This window comes from Geospiza fortis, unplaced genomic scaffold (genome assembly GCF_000277835.1).
Source record: "Geospiza fortis unplaced genomic scaffold, GeoFor_1.0 scaffold178, whole genome shotgun sequence".
NCBI lineage: Eukaryota > Metazoa > Chordata > Aves > Passeriformes > Thraupidae > Geospiza > Geospiza fortis.
Window position 1 is genome coordinate 1,387,390 of NW_005054466.1, and position 26,902 is coordinate 1,414,291.

At 51.2% G+C, this 26,902-nt stretch overlaps 1 protein-coding gene across 1 annotated transcript in view; it reads left to right on the plus strand.

The window, feature by feature from the left end:
* The window catches only part of SMARCC1 (SWI/SNF related, matrix associated, actin dependent regulator of chromatin subfamily c member 1), a gene marked incomplete at its 3' end in the record, with an annotated part of 56,070 nt that overhangs the window by 931 nt on the left and 28,237 nt on the right, over positions 1-26,902 (plus strand). The window contains exons 2-17 of the mRNA XM_031062817.1: positions 5,562-5,681; positions 8,154-8,239; positions 9,691-9,717; positions 12,053-12,134; positions 12,941-13,033; positions 14,299-14,368; positions 15,509-15,578; positions 16,806-16,881; positions 17,647-17,772; positions 18,460-18,578; positions 19,120-19,244; positions 19,922-19,981; positions 20,579-20,616; positions 21,667-21,788; positions 22,812-22,883; positions 26,379-26,492. Coding sequence (XP_030918677.1) covers positions 5,562-5,681; positions 8,154-8,239; positions 9,691-9,717; positions 12,053-12,134; positions 12,941-13,033; positions 14,299-14,368; positions 15,509-15,578; positions 16,806-16,881; positions 17,647-17,772; positions 18,460-18,578; positions 19,120-19,244; positions 19,922-19,981; positions 20,579-20,616; positions 21,667-21,788; positions 22,812-22,883; positions 26,379-26,492 — 1,400 coding nt within the window. The remainder of the gene's footprint in view (positions 1-5,561; positions 5,682-8,153; positions 8,240-9,690; positions 9,718-12,052; positions 12,135-12,940; positions 13,034-14,298; positions 14,369-15,508; positions 15,579-16,805; positions 16,882-17,646; positions 17,773-18,459; positions 18,579-19,119; positions 19,245-19,921; positions 19,982-20,578; positions 20,617-21,666; positions 21,789-22,811; positions 22,884-26,378; positions 26,493-26,902) is intronic.

Genomic DNA, 26,902 nt, shown 5'->3' on the forward strand with positions numbered 1-26,902 from the left:
GGGCGCCGTCGGGAGCCGCGTTCGGCCCCGCGTGTTGCCCCGAGCTCGCCCGCGGCAGCGCCGCTGCTGCCCTTGGGCTCCTCTTCCTCCTCGCGCGCTTCGCTCCCCTCGGCTTCCTCGCTTTCTTTATGTGTTTTGGTTTTTTTCCGCGCGTGCTGATTTTATAACTTCATTTCGGTACCGTGAGGAATGCCCCGGGTGTAACTTTGCAGCGGGTCCGCACGGCGCTGCAGCGGAGCTGGAGGAGCTTTGCTGGGGCCGGAGCGGTGCCCGGGGATGCTGCGCGGCCCCAGCTGCACAATCTCGGTGTTCCCCCGGTTTCGGGGCCGGCCCGGTGTCCGTCACCCACGGAGGAGCCCCGGCTGTTGGCTGGGCTCTTTGTGTGGTGGAGGATCTGAGACCGGGAATCTGACCTGGCAATCTGAGCTGGGGCGCTGCGGGGTGAAGGCAGCTGGGGCTCGGGTGTGTTTTTGTTTTTCCAGTCCTTCCAGCTCCTTGCAGCTCGGATCGGGGCGTGGGGAGCGCTTTGAAGCAGCGGCTCGAGCTCTTTGTGTGGACAGGGCAATGTAACAGAATATTTGTGCAGTTTGGCTCGTTCCGCTTGCGGTGCTGTCCCACGCCCTGGAGGAGCTGTGGTTTTCCCTTTCCCTGTCCCGGCCGGGCACCGCCGGGATCCCAGGAAATCGCTGCTCTGAGCAGGGCCCAGGTGCCCTGCTGAGCACAGAAAGTGTTTGCGTGGCTCTGCACCCCCTGCCAGGCTGGTCTCTGGACTGGCTGGGCAGGGGGAATGTGGTGCAGCAATGAGAGCCAAGGGGAAAAAAACCCTCCTTTCAAATTGCTTATTAAAAAATTATTATAATTATTTATTATTATAGAAATTATGTTGTTATAGTATAGAAATTATGTCATTTTATTATAGAAATTATGTTATTATGTTATAAATTGTTATAAAATATTTATTTCTCGTGGCTCTGGAAGGTAATTAGAGTTAATGTGAGGAGACTCTGTAGGGCGAGTGAGTTTTGGAACGTTGCTGTGACAATCCTTTTAAAAAATGAAAAGTGATTTTGGTTTGGGGAAACAAGAAAGTTGTTACCAGTGCTTACAGATGGAGCCTTAACACTGCAGAGGGAAGGTCTGGTTCCCTTTTGGATGCGCTGTAAATGGACTCTCTGGTTCATCTTGTTCTGTTTCCATCCCGCTGTAGGTGCGTGGCTCCTTCCAGAGAGGTACATGGTGATTTTAACTGGCCTTTGTCCAGTTTATGCTCTTAAAAATAGATGTTTGTACATCTCAGTGGTGAAGCTGTCAGCAGCAGTTGGTGTGTCCAGCTCCAGGGACACTGGGGATCAGCTGGAGAGAATCCCAGAGCAGCACCAAGCTCAGTCAGGATCCAGAGGTCCGGAGGCACAGGGAGAGTGGGAGAGCTGCATTTACAGAGCTGCTCATTTTGTCTCTATATTAGACAAGACTTTAGTACTGAAGAGTTCTCTGTGTCTCTAGAGTACAACAGCTCTTGGGGAGCTCTGTGTGTCTCTGGACAAGAACAGCAGTTGGGGAGCTCTGTGTGTCTCTGGACAGGAACAGCTCTTGGGGAGCTCCCTGTATCTCCAGAGTACAATTGAGAATGAAAGAAGTTTCAGTAGTAGTTTGGAAGACTCCCAGTGCACCTTGAAAACCTCATTGACAGGCGCCAAACACAATGACAGAAAATGAAATTATTGATATTGTGCTGAGCTGATTTATTCCAGGCTCCCTCCCGCTCCCAGTTTGTGTGTGTGGTGTCTGGAAGTTGGTTTGTGTTGTTTCTGATCATCAAGGGATGCAGGAGGTGCCCAGCTCCTTCCCAGGCAGTGAGGGTGCACTGGGGATGTTGGAGCTTTGCTTCCCTGGGAGCTGGGAATGGGTTTGGAGTCCTGGGGCTTCTGACAGACTTTAACAGAACAAAGTCACAGGATCCTGGAATGGTTTGGGGGGGAAGGGGCCTTAAAGCCCATCCCATTCCACCCTGCCATGGGCAGGGACACCTCCCATGTGCCAGGGACAACTTCCACTGTCCCAGGCTGCTCCAAGCCCTGTCCATGACATATCCAGGGATCCAGGGGCAGCCCCAGCTGCTCTGGGCACCTGTGCCAGACCCTTCCCACCCTCCCAGCCAGGAGTTCCTTCCCAATCTCCCATCCATCCCTGCCCTCTGGCAGTGGGAGCCATTCCCTGGGTCCTGTCCCTCCATGCCTTGTTCAGAGTAATTTAGGTAGACTGTAATGAGCACCTTGATGTCACCAGAGTTACTTAGAAATTCCCAGTTCAGAAGTAAACTGGGCAATTCTCTTTTTGTTATATTAATGCTCATTTATCTATAACACTGTGCATTGTTTAGGCAGTTCCTTTCTCAGTAAGCCACGTCCTTCATATTAAAATGCAGTGTCCCAAAGCAGTTATTTATTGTCTGTAAGACCTGTTTCTAAGGTAGTTTGGGAGGGGTTTAGCAGCTGCCTGATGAAGGATGCAGCCCCTGGCCTTGGCCTTGCAGCTGAGCTCCCTGAGGAGCCCTCCTGGTGTGTTGTCCATGTCCAGGGCAATATCCAGCTCCATGTCCAGGGCAATATCCAGCTCCATAGCCATCTGTTGGCCCTGGGAGCTCTGGTGGCTCTGACTGCTCTGCCCCTCTGAGACAAAAGGCTGGAGCAGTTGATTTTTGGGAGGCAGGAGGAGGGTGCTGAGGTTTGTAAGGAGCAGGTGGGATGTTGGTCAGAGGGGATCAGGGCACGGCTCAGCACGGGGAGCCCTGGAGCAGAGCTGGGACCCCCTTGGTCCAGGGAGAGGGGTCTGAGCACATCCGTGAGCTGGGGCTGCTGCCCAGGGAGGGTCTGCAGGGCAGAGCTCCAGGCAGAGCTGGGATCTCCTGCTCCCTGCCAGGAATATCCTGGAGCAGGGCACAGGCTGACACTGGCAGCTGCTGGGGACAGTTGTGCCATCAGTGTGCCAGGCTGGCAGCACCTGCTGTCCCCAGGGGCTGCCCTGGCAGTGGCTGGGGGCGCTCCCGCCCCCCCGGGGTGCCTGCCTGCTGTCCTCCTGGGCCTGCCTGGGGTTGGATCCAGGGAGGGGTCTGTGTGCAGCTTTTCTGTGTTCTCCCCTTTGGAAAGGAACAGGGGTTTGTTTGACCCAGATCAAAGCCTTTCCGTGTGGGTTTTCCCGTGGCTCCTGTGTGCTGCTCTGAGCTGCAGTGCCCTTTGTGTGGGGAAGGTGTGTGCACAGCAGAGCTCATGGGGGTTTGAGGTCAGTGCCCACATCACAGCCAGCCCTGGATCTGTCCCCCCTCGGTGACAAATGCTCCCAGGGCAGCTGCAGTGCAGCTCTGGCTGCAGAGATTCCCTCTGCTGCTGCTGCTCACACTCTGCTTCCTGACCACACGTTTTCTGCTTAAAGATTGGAGGTGGTTTTGTGTTTCTAATTATTGTGGAAAGGTTGGAAAACTCTGCTGTGTCCCTGGGGCTCGGAGAGCAAAATCCTCTTATGGAACAGGGCATCATTCTGTCCTCTGGAATTTACTGCTTAGAAACCTTTATTTGCTGCAGGATCATTTTGTGGACATGAGGACAGAACCTGGAGATCTGTTGCACTTGATGCCTCTGTGGTCCCTCAAACCCACTGTGAATTGTTTGGGAAATTGTCTGCTGTGTTTTACTGCCTGAAGACCCATTTGTGCTGCTCATTAGGATGCAGAAATAATGGAAGGGAGTCTTGTCCTTCTTTTTGAAGGGTTTCCCCCCTTATTGTTCGGGGAGCCTCAGGCAAGGTAATGGGCTCCTCGTTAAAAGGATCTGCAGGATAGTGGCAAAGCAAGGGAGGATGAGAAGGTGTTGTCTTCCTTTATAGCTTCCAGCTGTCAGTGCCTCCTGCAAGAGGTAAAAATGGGAGCTGCAGGAAAAGGAATGACTGCCTGGAAAAGTTCACCTGTCTAAGAATAGGCTTTGCAAGGTGCATTCTCATGTAATTTCCTTCTGAAGGAAAACATCTGAAAAAGAAAATATATATTAAGTCAGTACAAGGATGCCACTTCTTCTGGATTTGTTTTTTGGAGGAAGTTCATAGAATCCCCAGACTGGTTTGGGTTGGAAGGGACCTTAAGGATCACCCAGTGCCACCCCTGCCATGGCAGGGACACTTCCACTGTGCCAGGCTGCTCCAAGCCCTGTCCAGCCTGGCCTGGGGCACTGCCAGGGATCCAGGGGCAGCCACAGCTGCTCTGGGAATTCTATTCTAGGGCCTCCCCCCCCTCCCAGCCAGGAATTCCTTCCCAATATCCCATCCAGCCCTGCCCTCTGGCAGTGGGAGCCATTCCTTGTGTCCTGTCCCTCCAGCCCTTGGCCAAAGTCCTGTGCAGAGCCAGGAGTTGGACTCAGTGATCTCTGTGGATCCCTTCCAACTCAGGATATTCTGTGATTTTGATGTAATTAAAACATTAATTCCTGGGGGAGGGAAGAGGGCAAATTGAAATGCAGCTTTGAAATGTTAGCCTCCAGTTCTTTCCAGGCTCGTGTTTCTAGTTCAGGATTTATACCCAGGACAGGACACTCAGGAGCCTCAGGGGAATTTGTCTCCTTTCAGTTGGGAAGATTTAATTTCTCAGATATGTGCCTGCTCCTGAGAAAGTGCTGGGGGAATTCACATCTCAGGGTGGTCAGACACTGAAATTGTAATTGTTTCCATTCCCTCTGTGTCTTTGTGATGCCTTTGGCTTTGGAGCTGATGCTTTGCAAAGCTCAATTAGGTTTGACTGGTATTTGGCACCACAGCTTTAAAACTTCGAGGGTCTGGGTCTCAAACTCAATTTTTAAGGGGTTTTAGAAGAACCTAATTTGAGGGAAGAGGAAAAGCTGGGAGTTACCCAGCTGAGAGACTGGGGCAGCTCAAATTGCTCCATGTTCTACCTGGAAAAGTGATGTTTGTTCTCCTCTTGGCAGACACCTGGCACAGCAAGGAGCTCACATCCAGTGAGTGAATACTGAATATCAGGGGTGACACAAACTCAGCACCGTGGGAAGGGTTTAATACTCCATGCTGTGATTTTACATTCACAATGTAAATGTAATTTTATTGCACCTTGGCATCTGCTCAGATTGTCCCAAAACATCACAGATGCTTTTGTGTGGCTCAGCTTTTCCCTCTGTGCAGGACATCCTATTTATACCAAGGGCTGCTCTGAGGATTAATTGGGAGTTGATTAGAGCAGGAGGCTGTGAGGTGGCTGCAGAAGGCTCTGTGTGTGTGGGCAGCACGAGCCTGGTCCTTTTATAGGGGCTGAGCTCAGCCTGAGTGGTTAATCCTTGTCTGGAGCCAGCTGGGGAGCTCAGCCACAGGTGAGTGCTGGGTGTTCAGCCTGAAGCTGGAAAATGGTTCTGCTGGGTGCTCCTCCTGTGCAAACCCCCCTGCAGCCCTTCCCAGGGATCCCAAAATGCTCCAGCTCTGCTCTGCAGGTGCAGCAGGGAGCTGGGCTGTCCCCAGGCAGCCTCCCTGCAGCTTCCCTGTCCCAGCAAACTGTGCTTCTTGTCTTGCAGTACGTTCAGGCGGATGCTCCTACCAACAAAACCTTGGCTGGGCTGGTGGTGCAGCTGCTGCAGTTCCAGGAAGATGCCTTTGGAAAACATGTCACCAATCCTGCCTTCACAAAGCTTCCTGTGAGTATTGTGTTCTGCTGGGGCTCTCGCTGCTGGCACAGCTCTGTGTGTGCTCCTGGGACGTGTCCAGGGCACTGGGACATCCCTGCCCCAGCCCAGGCTCCTGGTGCACCCTCTGGAGGGGCTGGAGGAGCACACCCCTCCTGAGAGCGCATTTGCACTGTAATACAGCTTCTCTCTATATTTGAAAGGATTGCTGGAATGCTGTGGGAACATTTTCATTTCTGCTAAAACTCAGTGTAATTCATCAGTTTTAAGTCAAATCTGGACTGGTGCATCCTAAACTCAGTGAGTAAAATGCACTTTCCAGGGCAAACAAGCTGCCATGAGGTGTTTTGGTGATTAAACTCCAGACTTGGGAGGTTGCCAAGGCTGAGAAATGCCCTTGCCACGTTCTGCAGCAGCAGCAGGCAGTGACCTGCTGGCCTGGGGTGGATCTCAGTCCCCTGGGATCCAGGTAACCCAAACAATATCAGCATTGTGAGGGTGCTGCTCCCCAAGTGCAGCCTGGAGCCCTGCCCTACCCAGGGTTCCTGTCCTGGGCAGTGTGAGGTGCAGAGAGCTGGGAGGAGGGCAGGGGTGCCAGCCTGGTGCCAGCTGGGTGTTTTAGGGGGTCTGTGGGCCAGGACAGTGTCCTGATCCTGTCAGTGTGTGCTCAGCTTTGGCACAGGTGTGTGCTGGCACTGGGGCTGTGCCTCTGGGGCTCTTTGGGGTGGGTGCACAAAGCTGGAATCATTTCTAGCCAGTGAAGAGGTTGAGTCCATTGAAGCTGAAGTTGGCCTGAAAACTTGGCAGAGCTCCTGTGGCTGTGGGTGCACGTGACAGGACAGTCCTTGTTTTGTTCTGTGCTGGTTCCCCCAGGTGTTCTGCCCCTGTAACCTCTCCATTAGGGTGGCGTGTGCACCCTCCTTCACTGGAAGGGTTTTCACTCATGGGGTGAATCCCAGAACATTTCCCAGATGAATTTTAGAAGGAGTGCTTCCTTTTGAGAGTGGTGAGGCCCTGGCACAGGTGCCCAGAGCAGCTGTGGCTGCCCCTGGATCCCTGGCAGTGTCCCAGGCCAGGCTGGACCATGGAGCAGCCTGGGACAGTGGGAGGTGTCCCTGGGACAGCACAGGGGGTACTGGATGAACCTTAAGGTCCCTCCAGGCCAAACCATTTGGGGATTTTGTGACTCTCCTGGTGCTTTGGAGAGCACCCAGAAGCAGCCCAAGGTGCCATTAGGATCTCACCACCTCTCCTGATGCCTCAGTGATAGTGGGAAGCTTCAGGGACAGGGGGAGCTTTGCAGAGCTTTATTTGGATGTGGCAGCACAAACCATAAACCTGCCCACATTCCTCAAGTGCATAAACCACTGGAGTGCCCCTGAGCCTTAAATCAATTTGTCTTATCTTAAAAATGGGCAATAAACATTGCAGTGGCATCATAAAGATGTTGTTCCTGTGTTTGTTCTCGCTGCTTCAAAGCTCTAATGTGGCCAGATTTGCTCAGGTTAATTTACAGCCCTTGGATCTCCAGCAGGACACAGCTCCTCAGTGCATCCTCAGGAGTTGCTGCTGTTTGGGGGGGTCTCCTGCTCCCAGCGGAAAGCTCCTGGTGGTAACCAGAGCCTGGCCTCTGAACACCTCCCCACATTCTGCTTTGTGCCTTGTACAGGTTTTTTATATTTACTGAGAAGCACAGAGTAATCCAGGACCAAAGCAGGTCCTGGCATTGTCCTCCCTGTCCTGCCTGCAGCTGGCCCATCCTCCTGTCCCCCTTGCCAGGAGGACTCTGACAGCAGCTGCCTTTCCCAGGCACAGCCCTCCTGACCAGAGAGAGCAGGAAAGATGCACATTCCAGACTCAAATCTATCAGAAAAATTGAGCTTTTGTTCAGGAAGCAGGAGTTTATTTTAATAACCTTTCAGAGAAAGGACTTGGTGGGACTCTGAAGCTTCCAGCCCTGTTTGAGTGTTGTGGGATTCCTGCTTTGGGAAGGGGTGACTCAGGTGAAGCTGAGAGGGCAGAAAGGAGCTGGGTTTGGTGTTTTAGGGCAGATGTGCAGCTCCTGACACACAGCTTTCCCTGGGGGAGGATGGATGGAGTGTGGAACAGCTGAGCTCTGCTTCAGCTGCTCGTTCCTGATAGTCTGGTTTGATGCTCTCACACAGATGAAGAGCTGCTTCCCTGACAGCTACCATGTGAGGTTTAATTTACTATGAAATGGGTGTTCAAAGAGTACTTTGGATTTTTACAGCTCAGCTTGGAGCTTTCAGATACATCAACTTCCTGCATACACAAAGAATTCTGCTTAATCCAAATACATTTAATCTTCAGGAAGCATTCTGAAAGGAGAACCTCAAACTCCAGAAGTGTTTCATCTGAAAATGATATGTTCTATGTCTAAAACTCAGCTAACCAATATGCATTTGTTTAAAATAATTGCATAAAAGTCAATGTCACTGTTTTTCCTTGTTTTCTGGGTTCCAGGCAAAGTGCTTCATGGATTTCAAAGCTGGAGGTACATTATGTCACATTCTTGGTGCTGCTTACAAATATAAGAATGAACAGGGCTGGTAAGTTTTATTTGTATTTTATTTTATTTGTACACCTTTTGCATGAAACCAAGCACACGAATTGCTTATGCAAGCTACCTAAAGTTTAATCCTTCCTGGAGACTGGGGCAGGCAAGGCAGTGGAGATGGGAAGAGGGAACTTTTTCCTGTTTTGCTGATGGTAGCTTTTTTGAGACACACCCCCACACTTCTAAATTTAAAGAGGAGTTGGCCAAGTTGAAGGTTTTGGGCCTGTAGTTGGAGTTAATTACAAGTTTGAGGCTCCTTTTTTATTTCCTTGCTGTCTGACTGAGAAAATGAACCAGGATCAGTCTCACTTCTGTGAGACATAAATCTTTGTTGCTGTATTGATTATTTGGTTTAGTTATGATTGGGAAAGCATGAGGCACTGCAGATCCTAGTAAATGTTCAGATCTCCATTGCCCCAAAAATGGGGAGTGTAAGCACTTAGAAACTCTGCCTCTGGAGCTCTTGGTACTGGCATGAAAATATCCCTGTGACATCCCAGGAGTGGTTTAACCTGGGTGTTTTGAAGTTATAATCCTTTTCCTGAGGGAACAGCAGCATGGGATCATAAAATCCTGGAATGGTTTGGGCTGGAAGGGCCCTAAAGTCATCCAGCTCCACCCCCTGCCATGGCAGGGACACCTTCCACTGTCCCAAGCTGCTCCAAGCCCCAATGTCCAATTGCAATCACTATTTTTGGCCTTGAAATCACTATTTTTCAGAACACTGGGCAAAAAAATGAGGATGAAAAGCCAGTAAATGTAAACAATCAATAAAATTAAGCAGAGATTGCTCCTGTCCATAAATTTAAATAGTTTGTATGTGATGTTGCCAATCTGCAGCAGCATTCCTGGAATTGACTGAGTTGTTTTTCCACACAAGAGCCATTTAAAAGGCAAAACAAAGTTGTTTGAGGATGGTTTGTTGTTTTTAGGAATTATTTATATTCATATCTGCTCTGAGGTGGGTATATCAGGAATAAACCACTCTCAGGGGCTTTCCTATTCCAATCTTACCAGCACCTGGGACGGGCACCTCTCTGCAGTGTGGTTTATCAGCAGTGTCCTGCTACCTCTTTGCCTTAAGATACAGGAATGAAACAGTTCCAGCTTCAGGAACATTTGAATTGAGTGAACATTTCTTATTTCCAATAAGAAAATGTGGTTTGCAGCCAGCTGCCCAGCCCAGCAGGGCTCTGGAGCTGCCTCCTCCCCTGTCCCTGCCTTGCTGCTGCCCAGGATTAGGTGGGTAGTGCCTGGTGTGTGTGTGCATGTGGGCAGTAATCCTGCACTTAACTCTGAGCTCAGCCCTAGAGCCTGGAATGTGTCCCCACTGACTCTGCCAAGTGATCTGTGCTGTTTGCCTGCCCTGTGCTTGATTTGATTTTTGTTTTGGTCTGCATTGTCGCTCCTGCTTAACCTGTTTGTGACTGATCTGTCTTGTAGGAGAAGTCCCCTTCCTCGCCACAATAGGTATGTCTGAGAGCTGGACATACATCCCTGGCCCAGCCTGGCCAGGGAGCCTCTTGAGCTGAGCCCAGGAAGAGTTAGTGCCATTTTGTCCAAATGGGCAGCTGAAACAGTGCTGTTATTCATTATCCATGTCCTCCTCTGCCTTTCTGGAGCAGGCAGGGAGCTGGGGCATGCAGCATTCCATGGATGCACAGTGCAGGTTTTGAGCTAAAAATGGCAACATTCTGCTCATGCCCTGGGTGTTTTTGTCTCACAGGTACCAAGAGGTCTGTAGGTGTTTATTTGGCATTTGTCTCCCACAGAGCCACCCTGGGTGTTTTGGATACAAACCATGGCTGAATACTGGAGAAGGGGCTCAGTCTTAACTCAAAAATCCTCTGTATTAGAGATGTAAAATACCTTATTAACAGTGACCTGACAGCCTTGATGTCTGGCCATGCTTCTGCAAGTCAGGGTGAACTTCCCAAAGCACACAACGAGGTCATAAATTCCTCTCCAAAAGGCTGATTCCAACAAATGTGCCAGGATCTTACATTTGATTTGTTTGCCATGTCCTCAGTGTGAAGGGTAATTTCTTTAGGACAGAAGCCATCCCCCTGAGAGAGGATGTTGGTAGAGCTGCCCAGCACCTCAGGTGTTCCCACAGATCCACCTGCCTGGGCTCTTCCCTCCTGAAAATCCCAGGAGCCCCTGGAGGAGATCATGGAGGTCCCAGTGGGATATCATGTTTGGTTTAGTGGGGTCACAGGACTTGGGGCTAAATGCCTTGGGGCTCAGCTTTGCTTTCCTGAACCTTCTCTGAGCCTGGGTGCACTGGCAAAAGGGATCTGTGGCTGGGACAGGGGTGTGTTTGTAGGGAGCTGCCCTTGGCTGGGAATGGCTGGTGGGAGCTGGATGGTGACTGCAGCCTCAGTGCCTCGTGGGGAGGGTGTGCCAGCCTCCAGTGCCCTGGGTGTGCAGGGTCTCACACCTGGCACTGCCCTGGGTGTGCAGGGATTCACACCTGTCACTGCCCTGGGTGTGCAGGGTTTGGGTCCCACACCTGCCACTGCCCTGGGTGTGCAGGGTCTCACACCTGGCACTGCCCTGGATGTGCAGGGATTCACACCTGGCACTGCCCTGGGTGTGCAGGGTCTCACACCTGTCACTGCCCTCGGTGTGCAGGGTCTCACACCTGGCACTGCCCTGGATGTGCAGGGATTCACACCTGGCACTGCCCTGGGTGTGCAAGGCTTTGGGTTTGGGTCTCACACCTGTCACTGCCCTGGGTGTGCAGGGATTCACACCTGTCACTGCCCTGGGCGTGTAGGGCTTTGGGTTTGGGTTCCACACCTGCCCCTGCCCTGGGTGTGCAAGGCTTTGGGATTCACACCTGCCACCCCCCACACACCCCAGGGAGCCTTCCCAGACCCCAGCAGCAGCCTGTTCCCAAATCTGGAGGTGCAGGCATGTGCCAGGTCATGTTCTGCATCTGGGGGACACAGCCTGAAGGCTCAGCACCTGCTGGAGCTGTGGGACAGGCTGGATCCTGAGGGCTCAGCCCCAGCTGTGGCACTCCCTGCAGATGCTAAGGCTCTTTTGGGGCTGGGGTTGTCCCTCCTCAGGCTCTGGGGGTCACCACCCCAATGCCCCATTTGGGTTGGCCCATCTGTGAGTTCCAGACGTGTTCAGGGGTCAGGTGGGCACAGCACAGGGAATCTGGGGGGTCTCCTGCTGCTTCCCAGGAGGATTCTCAGGTTTTGTGTCCTCCCCCATTTCTGATGGACAGATCTCCATTGGCATTGCAATAATTGTGATGATTTGTCCATGAAACAACAAGATTAGAGCACCAGGGTCCAGTAAAGGTGGTGATACAATGCTGCCATGGGTAATTTTAGCTGCCTGTGTCCCGGGGGGTGGTTTGTTCTCACAGCAGGCACAGGAATTGCTGCTTCTCTGGACTCCAGGACTGCTGGATGGGGGCAGCTAGAAGTAAGAGAACCATGAGAGCTCATCCATGAATTTTCTCATCTGATGTTGAAATCCATGGTGGTTGTGTGTTTAATTACTCCCTGTGACTGTGGTGGAATGCACAGCCCTGCTGCAGGGTTTGGTGGACACTGTCAACCTTCCTTTTTCTCCCTGAACATCTCACAAATCAGCTGCATTTCTTGGTGTGGTTCATGGTGGTTTTCTTGCTGGTGAGGGTGCCGAGTGCAGCAGAAATAGTTGTGGCTGTGCTGGAGTGTCCCAGCAGCCCTGCCACGATCCAGAGTTTGTGTGGAGCAGGGAAGGTTCTGGACTGCTGGCAGCTGGGGATGTGGAGTTAATATTTGTGAATCATTTCCCTCGACAGGAGGAGGTTTGACCTGCAGAATCCCTCCCGGATGGACCGGAACGTGGAGATGTTCATGACCATTGAGAAAACGCTGGTGCAGGCAAGGAGACCCAGCCCGGGGCAGGCCCCACTCAGGACAGGACTTCACCCGGGCCCTCTGTAGGAATGGGGAGCTCTTCCCTCCCTCTCCCACCCAGCTCAGTCACAATTCCACATTTTCACTTGAAAAATGTGAAATATTTCCATTGGCCATCTGTGGATATGCAGAGCTTTTTATTTTATTTATTTATGTGAGGAAAACCTGCTGTAAGGGAAAACATCCCAGGTGTCCCCATGTCCCTGTGGAGGTGGCACTCTTGGGGCTCAGTAACTGCTCCTGTTCCCATTCCAGGGCTGACTTCCAGTTTGATCTAAACTGGCCTTTTTCACGTTAGGATCCATTTTACTCTCACTTTACCAAACAAGTTATTATCTGCACCCATTAAGCAGCTCTGTGGAGTCTCATTTAAAATTCAGTTTTTTAACTGCTGAGTGGGAATAATGTGTGATTTTTTTCAAACTCTGAAGCCAAGTTCAGTGTATGATGTAGTCAAAACATAACTTTCAGGTGTCCATTAGCAATGGAAACAGGAAGAACAGCAGAAAACAACAATATTTTTATTACAAAAAACCCTTGCCCACGTACAGTGGTTTCAGTGCATGATAAAAAGCTGGGCAGGGCTTTGTTGGGGAGCTGTGGGAAGGGAATGTCCCTGTCCCAGGGCTCCTGGAGCTGGGGTTACTGTCCTGTGTCACCCCCTGGTCTGGGTTCCACTGGAGTTCCAGCACTGGGGATTTTATAGGAATATTCTGATTTTTGCCACAGATAGCTCCTAATTCCTTGTTCAACTTGCTGTTCTCTCCCAGAACAACTGTCTGAGCAGACCAACCATCTACCTCATTCCTGACATGGAGCTGAAGCTGGCCAACAAGCTGAAGGACATTGTCAAGCGTCACCAGGTGAGTGTCACAGAGCACAGCTGTACCCAGGGCTGCTCAGCCCTGAGGGACACCCTGCCTTAGCCCTGGGGCTGCCTGAGCACACAGCAGCAGCAGCACAACTCCCTTGGGAACGGTTTTTACCCTCCCATGAGGCTGAGCCCTGGCTGTGCTCCAAAAGCACACCTGGACCTGCTGCCAGGTGGCTCTGGGTGAGCTGGGGCAGCCCCAGCTGATTTATTGCTCAGCACAGGTTTGTCCAAACCTGGCTCTGAGGCAGGCAGTGAGACAGCTGTTCCAGATGTGTGGGACAGCAGAAGGAGGCTTCACTCTGGAATGGTTGTTGGTTTTTGCTTTATTTCACTCTCTGATTGCTGGTGCTGAGCAGAGCCCAGGCAGCCTCAGGGAACCTTGCCCTCGTAATTCCAGGATGACTTGAGCAAGATTAATGACTCCATCCTTAAAAACATAAACAGTCTTCTCACTTGTCTGCAGAGAAATACCCTGGAACGTGACCTCTGCATGGTCTGGTGGCTTTTGAGTCAGGACAAGTCACAGCTGTAGCCAAAGAGTTTCTTTTCCAGATTTAATGCATTTCCTGTGTTGTGATTATGAACCATTGTCTCAGCCTCAGTTGGGCAGATTTTCACAAGTTGCTCTTAATTATTTGGCTGATTCAGGATGGGTGTTATTGCTCAAACTAGAGTGAATGAGTCAATTTTCCTTTCATAAAGGAAGTCTGTAGTGAGCTCCACGCTGTATCCGTGAGTGATTTAAGGGATTTTTAAAGCAGCTTTGTCTCTGCAGGGATGTGAGGAGATGAAAACAGAAATTGTCCCTAATTCTGCTTTTTGGTCTTTCCTTTGCTCTGCCTCTGAATTCTCATCTTGTCACTAGCTTTGCTTCCTCACTATCTTATTTATTTTCATTTTTAACCCCTTGCTGTCATCTCCCCGCTACCCCAGCCCAGTGCCTGTGGCTCCCTGCTGTCCCAAGTCCTCCCTGCTCCAATTTTTGTTATTCTCCAGCTCCTTCCAAAGCTGCCCTGTCCCTTTCCTGAGCTGTGGGAGCTCTTGCCCCTCAGCCCCTGATCCCAGAGTATCCCACATCCCACCCCACAATGCTGTTCTCTTCCTGCTGCTGCCATCCAGGGATGGGATCTGCAGCTCGTTGTGCTGTTAAATCAATCCCTTACACGTCTATGGGATGTATGTTTTGAACACCAGCTGTGTTTTGGGGTGATGTGCTGAGGGTTTCTCATGCAGTTTTTCCTGTGTTTCCCACAGGGAACAGTCACTGAAGAGAAATCCAAGGCCACCCACCACGTGTATCCAAGTCCTACCTCAGTGGATGATGGTGAGGTTCTGTGGCAGCTTTTCAGTGGGAATCCTCTTGTAATGAGTGCCACGAGGAGCTGTGGAAGTGTTCACCAGGACTGTTCCCAGCCTGCTCCCGAGGGACACTTGCACATTGTGGATAATGCGCCTGGGGAGCTTTAGGCTGGAGATTGGGAGAGTTCCTCCCAGCCCTGGAGGGATTTCAGAGCTGATGTGGCCCTTGGGGACACAGGACAGTGCTGAGGAATGGCTGCACTCTGATCTTGGAGGGCTTTTCCAGCCTCAGCCATCCCCTGATTCTGAGTTCCTGGCTCTCCAGGGATTCTGTAGGGAATGCTGGCACAATCCTTGTGTGTGGGGGGCAAGGAGAGCTCCTCCATGAGCCTTGGCTGTGTTAAAGTTCACTCTGCCTGCACGAAGTGAAAAAAAGCGATTCCACAGCTGCCTCTTTCTGCAAATAGCAAAAAATATTTCTTCCCTTTTTCATCTTAAATAAATTTAACTACCTGGGGGGTCATTGTCCTCAAGCCCAAGTTGCACAGACACAAAGAAATCCCTTTCCCACATTCCCTGGCCTGTGCTGGCCACTAGATGGAAGTGCTCCCTGCAGTTTGCAGGGATCGGGAATGGTTTGTGTCTGTCCTTCTGGCAGCAGCAGGCTCAGCCCTGTGTGTGTCTCAGGCTCTGAGCCCCAGGTCATACAGCCCAAAATTCCAGCAGGGATTGCAGATGCAGGTTCACATCCTTGAGGTTTCTCCTGTGATGCTTCTCTGGGCTCTGTGCTCGGGATTTGGCTTGCAGGGTTTGGTACTTGAGAGCTGCAGGGCTGGATGGGATATTGGGAATTAGGAATTGTTCCCTGGCAGGGTGGGCAGGCCCTGGCACAGGTGCCCAGAGCAGCTGGGGCTGCCCCTGCATCCCTGGCAGTGCCCCAGGCCAGGTTGGACACTTGGAGCAGCCTGGGACAGTGGGAGGTGTCCTGGGACAGTGGGACATGTCCCTGCCCATGGCAGGGGGGGGAGTGGGATGAGCTTTAAGGTCCCTTCCCCAGCAGAACTTTAGCAGAGGGGTTTGCAGTAACTTCCCTCTGACTCACTGTGAAAAGTGAATTATTGAGCTTTTCCCTCCACATCTGACCTGGATCTCGTTCCCTTTGCAGATGAGTGGTTGAGACCTGTGATGAAAAAGGACAAGCAGGTGCTGGTACATTGGGGCTTTTTTCCAGACAGGTAAAGATGGCTGGGGGAAAGCAAACCCTGAGTTTTAACAGTTTGTTGATGGAAAAGTCTTGATCCCAATGTGCAAAGCTTGAAAGGAATGAACCATTGATTTAAAACTGCAGTATCCACATCCTTTTGTGGCACTGGCAGGTGGGTGAGGCTGGAAAAGGAATTCTTCTGCAGAGCCACAAGGAACTAGTTGGATATTGATTTTAAAGCTGGAATGAGCCATTCCTTAAACTTTAAAGGGAGAACTTCCAGTCACCTGGCTGAGCTCTGACAAAGAGATTTCACTCCAAGGGTTGTCTTCAGTCAGGTGCAAGTGAGTGTTAAAGGTTTCCTTTGAGAAACCTGCCCTGTGCTCTTGGAACATATTAAAATTCAATGTGTGTGCTGATAGGAACTTCACTGTATTTGCAATAACTGGTTTCTGAGCCCAGGCTGTGGAAGATCAATCAAAACATTGATAACCCAGTATTGACTGCTATTTAATTAACTTTTTCAGGCCACTGAAATCTGTTCACGCACTAAATTCCTAGGAACTCTATCTCTCGTGGGGCTTTCAATGGAGGACAGCAAAAAGTAATCACACTCAGGTTTTTTATTCATACAGATGAAGAGCCTTTAAATATTTCTGTATTTCTGTCAGTAGTCAAGCTTGTATTGGTGATTTTAAACCAGGTACACACAAAACAGTGTAAAGCCAGGGATGCTGTGTGCACATCTTTCCCTGCACCTGACTCCTCCCTGGTCCTCAGCACCTGGTGTTGGTTACAAAGGACTGTGGCTTTTGCTGTTCCTCAATGCAGTTTGTTAATAAATAGATTTTTGAGGAAATAATGTGAAGAGTGAATGTAAATAATGAGTGGTTTCTAGGACAAGATGCAGCTTCCTCCCTTCCAGGAATCCAGTAGCTCTTGCTTTGAAATCACAAGAACAGAGAGAAGTGCATTAAGTTAATGGCAGGGTTTGGTTGGGTGACTCAGAGCTGCCTTTACCCCTGAATCTCTCCAGACTTGCACTTGGGGCTGAAGTGGTTCACTGAGAGGATTTTTAACTTTTAACGTGCATTGGATGCCCTGGGGCCCTCCCTGTGCCTGGTTCTGTGGCACAAAGCAGGGTTGTTCCCTGTGGGAATGAGCAGCCCCAGCAGGGAGGGCTGCACGTGCCAGAGCTGCTGGAAAACCATTCCTGGTGCTGCTGGTGCCTGAGCTGCTCTCTCCTGACCCTCCCCAGCTACGACACCTGGGTCCATGCCAGCGAGATCGAGGCGGAGATCGAGGATGCGCCCATCCCCGAGAAACCCTGGAAGGTGAGTCTGGATTAGGCCTTGGAGGGGGAGTCTGGCTCAGGCCCTGGAAGGTGAGTGAGTCTGGCTCAGTCCTTGCCAGGATCCCTGTGCTGGGGCACTTGTTGGGTGTTGCCCTGCTCTGGTTGTTCTGCACTCACTGTGTTGCCCTGGCCATGTTGTGTGTGTGCTCCTGGAGTCACAGCAGCCCAGGCTGAAAGGACCTTGCAGTCTGTTCCAGCACCTGTAACTCACTGGAAAACAGGATTTTGGGGTATAAACCTTACTAGGAATAGTCAGAGAGAATTGTGTGAAGTATTAATAAATCAGTAATGAATTACTCTAGAAGTTTTCTCAGCTGTGTTAACCAAACTCTCTGAAGGTGGCTGTTATAAGCCTGACAGTTGGCTTTGTCCCTCCAGGGAATGGCCAACTCTTGCTCACTTTTTGGTGTTAGTGGCACACCTGCCAAGGGGATGTGTGTATTTAGGAGGTTTTGATGGCAATTTTCGGCATGCAAAGAGCACTGGTAACCCAGAGCTGCTGTCCCAGCTCTCAGAGCTGACCTCCCACTCCAGGAGGCCTGAAAATGCTTGAGGAGCAGAGGTTGAGTTCTGAGTTCATCCTTTGTGGTCCTGCCCTGTGTCATTGCCAGGAGTGTGTGTGAAACCAGAAGGATTGGGCCATTCAGACCTGATAAAGCTCCAGGAATGTCCCTAACCCTGGGAAGTCTCCCATGGAGTTGTTTCTCCCCAGAGCATCAGCCTGTCCCTGTCTCCTGATGTGCAGGTTCATGCCAAGTGGATTCTGGACACGGACGTGTTCAATGAGTGGATGAATGAGGAGGATTATGAGGTGGATGAGAACAGGAAATCCGTCAGCTTCCGCCAGAGGATCTCCATGAAGAATGAGGAGGTGAGGGGGGGACAGCAATGTCCTCTAGCTCTGCATGCACAGAGCTGGAGAAGGCAGGGATCCAGGGAGAGCTCAGAGCCCCTGGCAGGGCCTGGAGGGGCTCCAGGAGAGCTGGAGAGGGACTGGGGACAAGGCATGGAGGGACAGGACACAGGGAATGGCTCCCACTGCCAGAGGGCAGGGATGGGTGGGAGATTGGGAATTGGGAATTCCTGGCTGGGATGGAATTCCCAGAGCAGCTGTGGCTGCCCCTGGATCCCTGGCAGTGCCCAAGGCCAGGCTGGAGCAGCCTGGGACAGTGGGAGGTGTCCCTGCCATGGCAGGGGTGGCATTGGGTGGGCTCTGAGGTCCCTCCAATCCAATCCAAAGCATCCTGGGGTGCTGACACTGCTGTGGGGGTTTGGATCCCCACAGCTGGGCTGGGGATGGAGCTCCAGGAGAGCTGGAGAGGGACTGGGGACAAGGCATGGAGGGGCAGGACACAGGGAATGGCTCCCAGTGCCAGAGGGCAGGCATGGATGGGAGATTGGGAATTGGGAATTCCTGAGTGGGAGGATGGGCCGGCCCTGGCACAGGGTGCCCAGAGCAACTGTGGCATCCTGGTTTGGGGTGGGTTAAGGAAGGATGCAGCCTCCAGCCCTGCAGTGGCAGAGTTTGGGGGTAACTCAAAGCTCTGCTCCCTCCCAGCCCGTGAGGAGCCCCGAGAGGAGGGACAGGAAAGCAGCAGCCAGCACAAGGAAGAGGAAACACTCCCCTTCTCCACCCCCCACTCCTGTGGAGTCCAGGAAAAAGACAGGAAAGAAAGGGTGAGTGTCTGCAAGTGTCCAGAGGCCTGGAATTTGAGGTGAAAAGAAATGAGGAAGAGAAGAAATTCAGGAAATGCTTATGGGGAGAGCTCTGTGACCTGGGGTTCTGGAATTGTTTCTGGATAGGCATGAGGGATTATTCCTGAGCAGTTTGTGCAATTCCTTATTCTACCAATATTTTACCCAAATAAAAGCCTAATTACTATTAATTAAATAGTAATAGGGAAGTTTTGATAGCAATTAAAAACTTCATTACTAATTGTGGGATATTATGTGTGGGTATGGAGAGGAGCACTTCAAAGCTAAAAATTCAGGTCTTGTTTATGGACCTGTTGGGCTCTAATAAGGCAAATCAGGAATGAGTTGATAATCTGAATTCCTCCTCCCAAGTGTAAAGCCTGAGTTGGGGTCTGTGAGGAGACATGGGGCTGGTTCTGCCCCTGTTCCCAGAGTGGTTTCAGGGGGGTTTGACCCTCCTGTCCTGGCACCTGAGCACTGCCCAGGAACATCTGGCACAGCCCCTGTGTCTGCTCTGTTCCAGACAAGCAGCTCTCTATGGCAAAAGGAGGGGGCAGAAGGAAGAGGATGAGCAGGAGGATCTCACCAAGGACATGGAGGATCCCACCCCAGTACCCAACATAGAAGAAGTGGCACTTCCCAAAAATGGTAAAATATGGGAACACTTTGGGCTCTTTGAATGTTAAAGATTAAACTGCATTAAAATTGTGTCTATATTTTGTCAAATCTTTGAAATACTCCGTGGCCATGGATCTCTGCCCATAAATTTATCTAGTCAGGCATGTAACAGCTGAAAAGGGCAGCAGTGTCACCTCCTTTTGGCCTTTTAAATTACAAAACTGCATTTATAAAAGACACTTTTAAAAATAGATCTGCAACGATCTGCTGAAAGGTTTCATTTCACTGGCTCATGTTGGGGGAAATGGAGTTTTCTGGAGCAAAGTATTTCCCTGCCAAGCCCCCAGAAGGAGGATGTTAAATGAGTGGATGGAAAATGTGCTAGTGTCAAGTGCTTTTAGTCCTTTTCAGGGAAGTGTTGGTGTGGGCAGTAATAATTCTGGGGAAGAGAATTCCTTCAGCATCCCTGGCAGCAATGATTTTGGGAGTCTCTCTGTTTGGGTGTTCTTGGTGTGGATGTGCACTGGAGCCTTGCTGTGTGTTGGGCAGGGCTGTGCTGCTCTGTGAGGAGCTGGGAATGCAGGGCAATGGGACAGACGGGCCCTTGTGCTGCTGTGAACTCCTGAACTGCAGGCAGAGCCCAGGGCACGGGGCCAGGCTGCAGCTCTGCTGCTCTCTGCTGCTCTCTCATCACTCTGTTCTTGCAGTGAACCCAAAGAAGGACAGTGAGAACACGCCCGTCAAAGGAGGAACCGTGGCAGACCTGGGTAAAGCCCTCACCCTCAATCCTGCTTCCAGTCAATATTTTAAAATATATCTGAAATATTTCTACATCTCTCAGTTTAAAAAGCAATCTCTACTTCTGGGATTTTGTTGAATTAATTAATATTTCATACAAATTCAAGTTCAGTGTACCAGCTCTTCACTGCAAGGCTGTTCCCTCATAGGCTACTGTTACTTTTATTTTTTTAACATGACATACAAGCTCTTTTCTAACAGTTTGTTTTTTTTGCTGGGAATCAGGGTAAATCACAGGTTCCCTGAGCTTTGCTGAGATACAAACTTGTATCCCATATCTTATTATACAAGAGTCATCTAAGACACTGGGAAAGGAAGTAATTAATTATGGATTCTGAAGTGTTGAGAAATTCTAATTATCCTTCCTGTATTCTTACCTGTTCCCTGGTCTGGGATAGGTAAAGGTGTAATTGCTTTAATGATGTGGGATCCTCTTTGTTTCCCTCCTCCCTTCCCTTCCCAAAGAAATTAAATGTCCTTTCCAGTTAAGCAGTTGTGTTGCTGGAAAGGCTCCTGAGCATTTAAATGAATTTATTGGTGTAATTCTCAATGGTTTTACCTTTCAGATGAGCAGGATGAGGAGACAGTGGCAACTGGAGGAAAGGTAACAGCACCTGCTGCTTCCTGAATGTGGTAACAACTGAGATTGTACAAGCCCAGATGGTTTGGGCTGGAAGGGACCTTAAAAAGCACCCAGTGCCACCCCTGCCATGGCAGGGACACATCCCACTGTGCCAGCCTGGCCTGGGACACTGCCAGGGATCCAGGGACAGCCCCAGCTGCTCTGGGATTTCCATCCTGGCCCTTCACCAGGAACAATTCCTCCCCAGTATCCAACCCTGCCCTCTTTCTCTTTGAGGTCATTCCCTGTGTCCTGTCAAGATCTCAGCCTCACCTTCAGTAACTTCACCTGAACTCATTTCCCAGTGATCTGTAAGACTGACAGAATTGAGGGTTTGTTACTATAGAACTCTCCAGGTTCTGTGGATGACTTGGTATTTTTAAATCTGGTGTATCAGAAAGGAGAATGAGGAGACAGATGCCGAGTATTTTCCAAGAAGCATTTTTCAGAGAGAGGTTTTGCTTTGTTTTTTCAGTTTTAGAACTAAATCTAAACCCTGCTTTGGTTTCCTGATGATTTCAGTAGAGCTGCAGGGGTAGTTTCTGTATTGAATTGCATTTGTGGCATGCCAGGCACTATTTTTAACAGATGTCGCATCCCTGAATGTGTTCAGAGTGATACCTTGTTGTCTTTGGGGGAGCTCAGATAAAGATCTGATCACAGATAAAGATCCATTATTGATACCAGTGACTCCTCAGCGTCTGCCTGTGGGGCTTGGCTATTTTTAATGTCACTCAATCAACACTTGAGGTGTTTTGTACAGTTCTTGTCACGTCCTGACCGTGTTTTGCTGCCCCCTCTGTGCTCTCCTCATGATCATTGGGGCTCAGCAGTTGGAACTTGAGTTGCAGAACAGCAGCTGTTCACAGGAGGGTCAGTGGAGAGGGCCCAAAGCTGTCCCTGCTCCTGGGGATGTCACAGAATGTCTGTGGGACCCCTGTGCTGCTGTCCCTGCTCCTGGAGGTGTCACAGAATGTCTGTGGGCTCAGAGACCCCTGTGCCCTCACCCTGCTGTGTCCCCCTGTGCCCCAGGAGGACGAGGACCCCAACAAGGGTGACCAGAGCCGCTCCCTGGACGCGGGGGAGGACAATGTCACCGAGCAGACCAACCACATCATCATCCCCAGCTACGCCTCCTGGTTCGACTACAACTGGTGAGGGGCCCCTGGGGCAGGGGGGGTCTGTGGGATGGTGCCTGCTGCTGCTGCCTGGGGCAGGGGGGTCCGTGGGATGGTGCCTGCTGCTGCTGCCTGGATCCTGTTCCCCAGTGAGCATCTCCTGTGGAAAGGCTGCTGGGGGAGGCATTGAGGTGCACACACCACACTCATCATGGGCAGCTCAGCCAGGAGAGGCAGCAGGGCCTTTTGTAGGGTCAGTTCCAGCAGGGTTTATTTCAGCACAGCCAAGGGAAATGAGGGACAAAAGAGCTGGCCATGTGCTGTGCACCAGGTTAGGTATGGGAGGGCATGGGGGTGGCACAAAGGGTTCAGAATGGGCACACATGGGGGTGGCATTGCCCTACAGGGAACATGGGGCTGGCCACCAGGGGTACCACAGCCAGTGAGGGAACAGGGAAAGGAGAAACCACCAGAATTTGGGACATATGAGGAAAGGAACTGGAGTGGTTCATGGTGTCATACAATCCTCCATGAGGAAGTCTTCTCCTTCAACCTAGGTGGGAAAAACTATGGGAAATTCTTCCAAGGCAAGGCCCTGGGATTTCCCTGAGGGGGAAGGATTCAGAGGATTCCACAACAGCCCTGGGGATTGCCCTGAGGGGGAAGGGGGAAGGATTCAGAGGATTCCACAGGCAGGCTTCACTTTGTTTTGTTTTCTCACCAGTCAGCCTGGGAGCTGGAGGAAGTGACTCTTGTTTAGGGCTGGTTCCCATGTTTTGTGCTGAAATCTTTCTGGCCCTTCTCAGGGGTTGGGAATGAGGAAGAGGATTTCAAACAGGTTTTGCATACGTTGATTTCCCTCCAATTCTCACCTTCTCTTCTCTAGTCCTTGTCTGACCATTCTGTGTTTATCTCTACTACTGAAAGCCTTTCTATTTTGCCTCAGGAGTTGACTTTGAGGAGAAGTCAGTGATTCTAGAGGGAGGACACTTGTTGCAGCCTGGAATCCTCGGAGCCAGGGCTGTTTCAGGGTCTGACACCTGAACTGTTCTGTTGCAGCATCCACGTGATTGAACGTCGAGCGCTTCCCGAATTCTTCAACGGGAAAAACAAGTCCAAGACTCCAGAAATGTGAGTGAAACCTGGGGATGTGGGCAGTGACAGTGTGGCAGGATAAAGGAGCTTCCCATCCCATAAATCCTGTGGATACAGCTGGGTGGGTGTGAGCCTGATACTTCCTGTAGGGACAGAGCCACTGACAGTGTTTGTTCATTGTGGTGGTAGAGATAAAAGTTTCAACACCAAAGTGGTATTTACCAGCGGTTATCCAGGTAAAATAAAACTACTTTCCCCCTGGTAATACTGGAACAAATTCTTCAACTCTGTGTGGTACAAGATGTGATCAGCTTCCAAAGTCATGTTAAAATGTCATGGAAGGGTAGAAGTGGAACAATGCTGCTTATTCCTCCCTCTCTCCTCATGCCATGCTCTATTTCTGCATTTCTGTGTGTTGTGGATCCTGTCTCAGGCTGTGGAGTGAATTCTCTGGTTTGAGTTTGGTTATTCAGAGTGATCTTGAGAGGCCATGGATAAAGGAAAGGTCGTCAAAGGCTTTTGAAAAATATGTTTCTATTAAAATGATGCTAAACTTGAGATTTCACACCAAAAAATCCTGGGTTTGGACAGCAGTGTGTGCTGGTCAGTGTGGGCAGTGGGACTGGCCTGGCTGGGGTTACTTTGTCCTGGTGTCAGATCTTGGCTTGGTTCCAAAGCAGCTTTTGGGGATTTTAGAAGGTGTTTTTTCAACAGGAAGTGTTTGAGGTGTCTCCTTATTGTCCTGATGTCACCTGGGCCCTTCATTGCTCATCCACAGCATTCCATGGGATCCCAGAATGGTTTGGGCTGGAAGGGACCTTAAAAACCCCCCAGTGCCCCCCCTGCCATGGCAGGGACACCTCCCACTGTCCCAGGTGCTCCCAGCCCCAATGTCCAGCCTGGCCTTGGGCATTCCAGGGATCCAGGGGCAGCCACAGCTGCTCTGGGAATTCCATCCCAGCCAGGAATTCCCAATTCCCAATCTCCCATCCATCCCTGTCCTCTGGCAGTGGGAGCCATTCCCTGTGTCCTGTCCCTCCAGGCCTTGTCCCCAGTCCCTCTCCAGCTCTCCTGGAGCCCCTCCAGGCCCTGCCAGGGGCTCTGAGCTCTCCCTGGAGCTTTCTCACCTCCAGGGGAACATTCCCAGCTCTCCCAGGCTGCAGAGGTTGCAATCCCTGCAGAGGTTGCAATCCCTGCAGAGGTTCTCCTTGTGCTGGAATCTCCCACCTCAGCTGTGGCTCTTGGTCTGTGGTGCTTTGGGTCTGATAAAGAAACAGGAATTGGCCACTGTCCTTTCTCCTGGGCCCCTCGTGCTGTTTGTGCCCTGCCCCAGGAGGTCCCTGGGGTGCAGCCAGGCTGTGCCAGGGCAGAAACAGCTCAGGCTGGCATGGAACAGCAGCTTCTGGCTGGAGAAAAGGGGAGTTCTGAGCTCTGAACAAGATGAGGCACAGGGAAGTTGGGATTGCTGCTCCTTGGAGTCTGTCAGGCCTGCCTGGACAAAGCCCCAAGAAACCTGGTGACAATTCATGGCTCAGACACCCCTGAGGCTCCTGGTGCCCCCAAGGACTCCCAGTCCTTGGTGTGCCCTCCCAGCTTCTCTGCATGTGGGAGTGCAGGGGAAGCACAGCTGGAGCCCAGAGCCCCAGCAGGGATTGGGGCAAGGGGTTGCAAAGATCCTCTTGTTCCACTCCTGCCATTCCAAAATGGGTTTGTTCCAAGGCTCATCCAACACTGCCTCTATTCCAGCACTTTTGCTGCCCAGGAAATTGCAGTTTGGGGGTTTCTCAGAGTGAGAGGCAGCAGGGAGCTGCAATGTTCCTCTGCTGGATCTGTGACCCTGTGATTGTCACTGCAGGCCCAGGTGCCCTTCTGCAGCTGGCATCACAAATCAGTGCTCCTGCTGCTCCTCCCTGGGCTGCCCCTGCTCTCTGCCTGCCATGGAAGCAGCCTGGGGACTCCTGGAGATCTGGTTGTGGGGCCATTGTGGGGTTCTAGGAGCAGCACATGGTCCTGCTCTGTGTTTTCTTTTGAGATAAAAGAGAGCATCCCTCTGAATGGAGCTGAGTGGCCTCAGCTGAATGTTCAGGCCCCAACTCCATGCTGGAGGAGCTCACACAGGTTCATCCCTGTGACAGCAGTGCCTGGGGTGGCCCTGGCTGCAGAGGGATTCACATAAATCCTGCTTGAGTTCTCACTGCTCACAGGGTTTAGCTCATGGCTCAAAACCATCTCCCTTCAGAGCCAGCCTGGGGATGTTTGTCTTGTGCTTCTCTCTCCACCTCCTGATGTGACCTTTGCTAATCAATACTAATTCCTGCAGCCAAGACCTGTTCTGGGCAGGTTCTTCCCCTCCTCCCCAGAGCATTCAGGAATGTTCTCAGTGTTCCTCTGTGGAAGAAGCTCCTTTTTGTTTCCTGCCTCCCAAGCATCCCACATGGAGCCAAACACCTACTCCAGCAATTTTCTTCCAGCCAGTTGCACATATGATCTGGTCAGGAGGAAGATGTGGGATTTTGGCAGGGACATGTGCTTGCAGCATCTGCCTGCTCAGGCCTTGCCTGGATGATTTATATTTTTGGTTCCCAGCTGCTTCACACACTGCATGTGAAACATTCCCCCCTGGAATTTTCCAAAGGCAGAAATCTGCTTTAAAACCACTGTTTTACACACAGCTTTGCACTGGATACTCACTAAACAGAACCCTGCAGTAATTTGGGTACAAAAGGACATTAAAGCCCATCTCACTCCACCTGCCAGCCATGGGCAGGGACACCTTCCATAGCCCAGGTTGCTCCAAGCCCCATCCAGCCTGGATGGTGCCAGCCTGGCTGTGGCAGATGGGGTTTGTTCCCTCTAAAGAGCAGGGCTATCAATAATTTTATGGCAGGTTATTTTCTTCAGGATAATTTATATTAGGAAGCATCAGTATATTCCAGAATCTTACTGAAATGGGGGAACCTCTGAGGGATTGTTTCTGCTCCAGCTGTTCCCAGCTGTGCTGGCTCTGGGCTCTTGTCCTTAGCTTTTCAAAGGTTTTTTCTTCCCCATGTTGCTGTTCTCCAGCCTTTCCTGCCTCATCCCTTCATCCATTAAAAACTCCACATGCAGCCACAGCGGTGTTCCATCCACTTCTGCTTTTCTGTGCAGCTTTTTTCCTTCACACAGGGATACAGGAGGATTATTTATCCTGTTCCTGTGTGAAGACCAGACACCTTTCTTTTCATCCTGCAGCTTCTATTCTGTTGTGGGAATATTTGCTCAGTGACCAAGCTGCAACAGATAATTGTGTGATTTACAATTTCATCGTGTTTCCATGTGCTGCTGATCCAAACACAGGAGAAAATCCAGAGTCTGGAAGAGTGTGAATTCCATTTACCCATTGGTTTTGGTGCTGGTTCTGAAATTGCACCAACAGAAGAGATCTGCTGGTGTTTCCTGGTCAGAGATGGGTGTTTGGGGGGGTGAGTGCTGAAATGGCTGCCCTGATCTGTGGAGGAGCTGGGGGACCCAGCTGTGGCTGTTGTGTTGCAGATACCTGGCCTACAGGAACTTCATGATCGACACGTACCGGCTGAACCCGCAGGAGTACCTGACCAGCACTGCCTGCAGGAGGAACCTCACCGGGGACGTCTGTGCTGTCATGAGGTGACAGCCTGGCCTCTGGGGACCTTTGGGGACCTTTGGGGCCTGGGTCTTTGGGGCCTGCAGCTTCTGGGCATTTCCAGGCATCAGCAGTATTGTGGAATAACCCAGGGTGGAAAAGCCCTCCAAAGATTGAGCCCAGCCCGTGCCCTATCCCCAGCACTGCACTGAGTGCCACATCCCAGCCTTCCTTGGGCACCTCTAGGTCACCTCCCTGGGCAGCCCCAACCCTAGCCCTGACCACCCTTTCCATGGGGAAATTCCTCCACAAGTCCAACCTAACACGATGCACAGAGGCGCGCCAAAGCAGGCAGTCCCGTCTGTCCCCTCCTGAGGGACAGATCCTCCAGGACGGGGCAGCTGCCCGGGACAGGCCGACAGGCCGTTCCCACAGCCAGGGAGGCTCCCGCCCC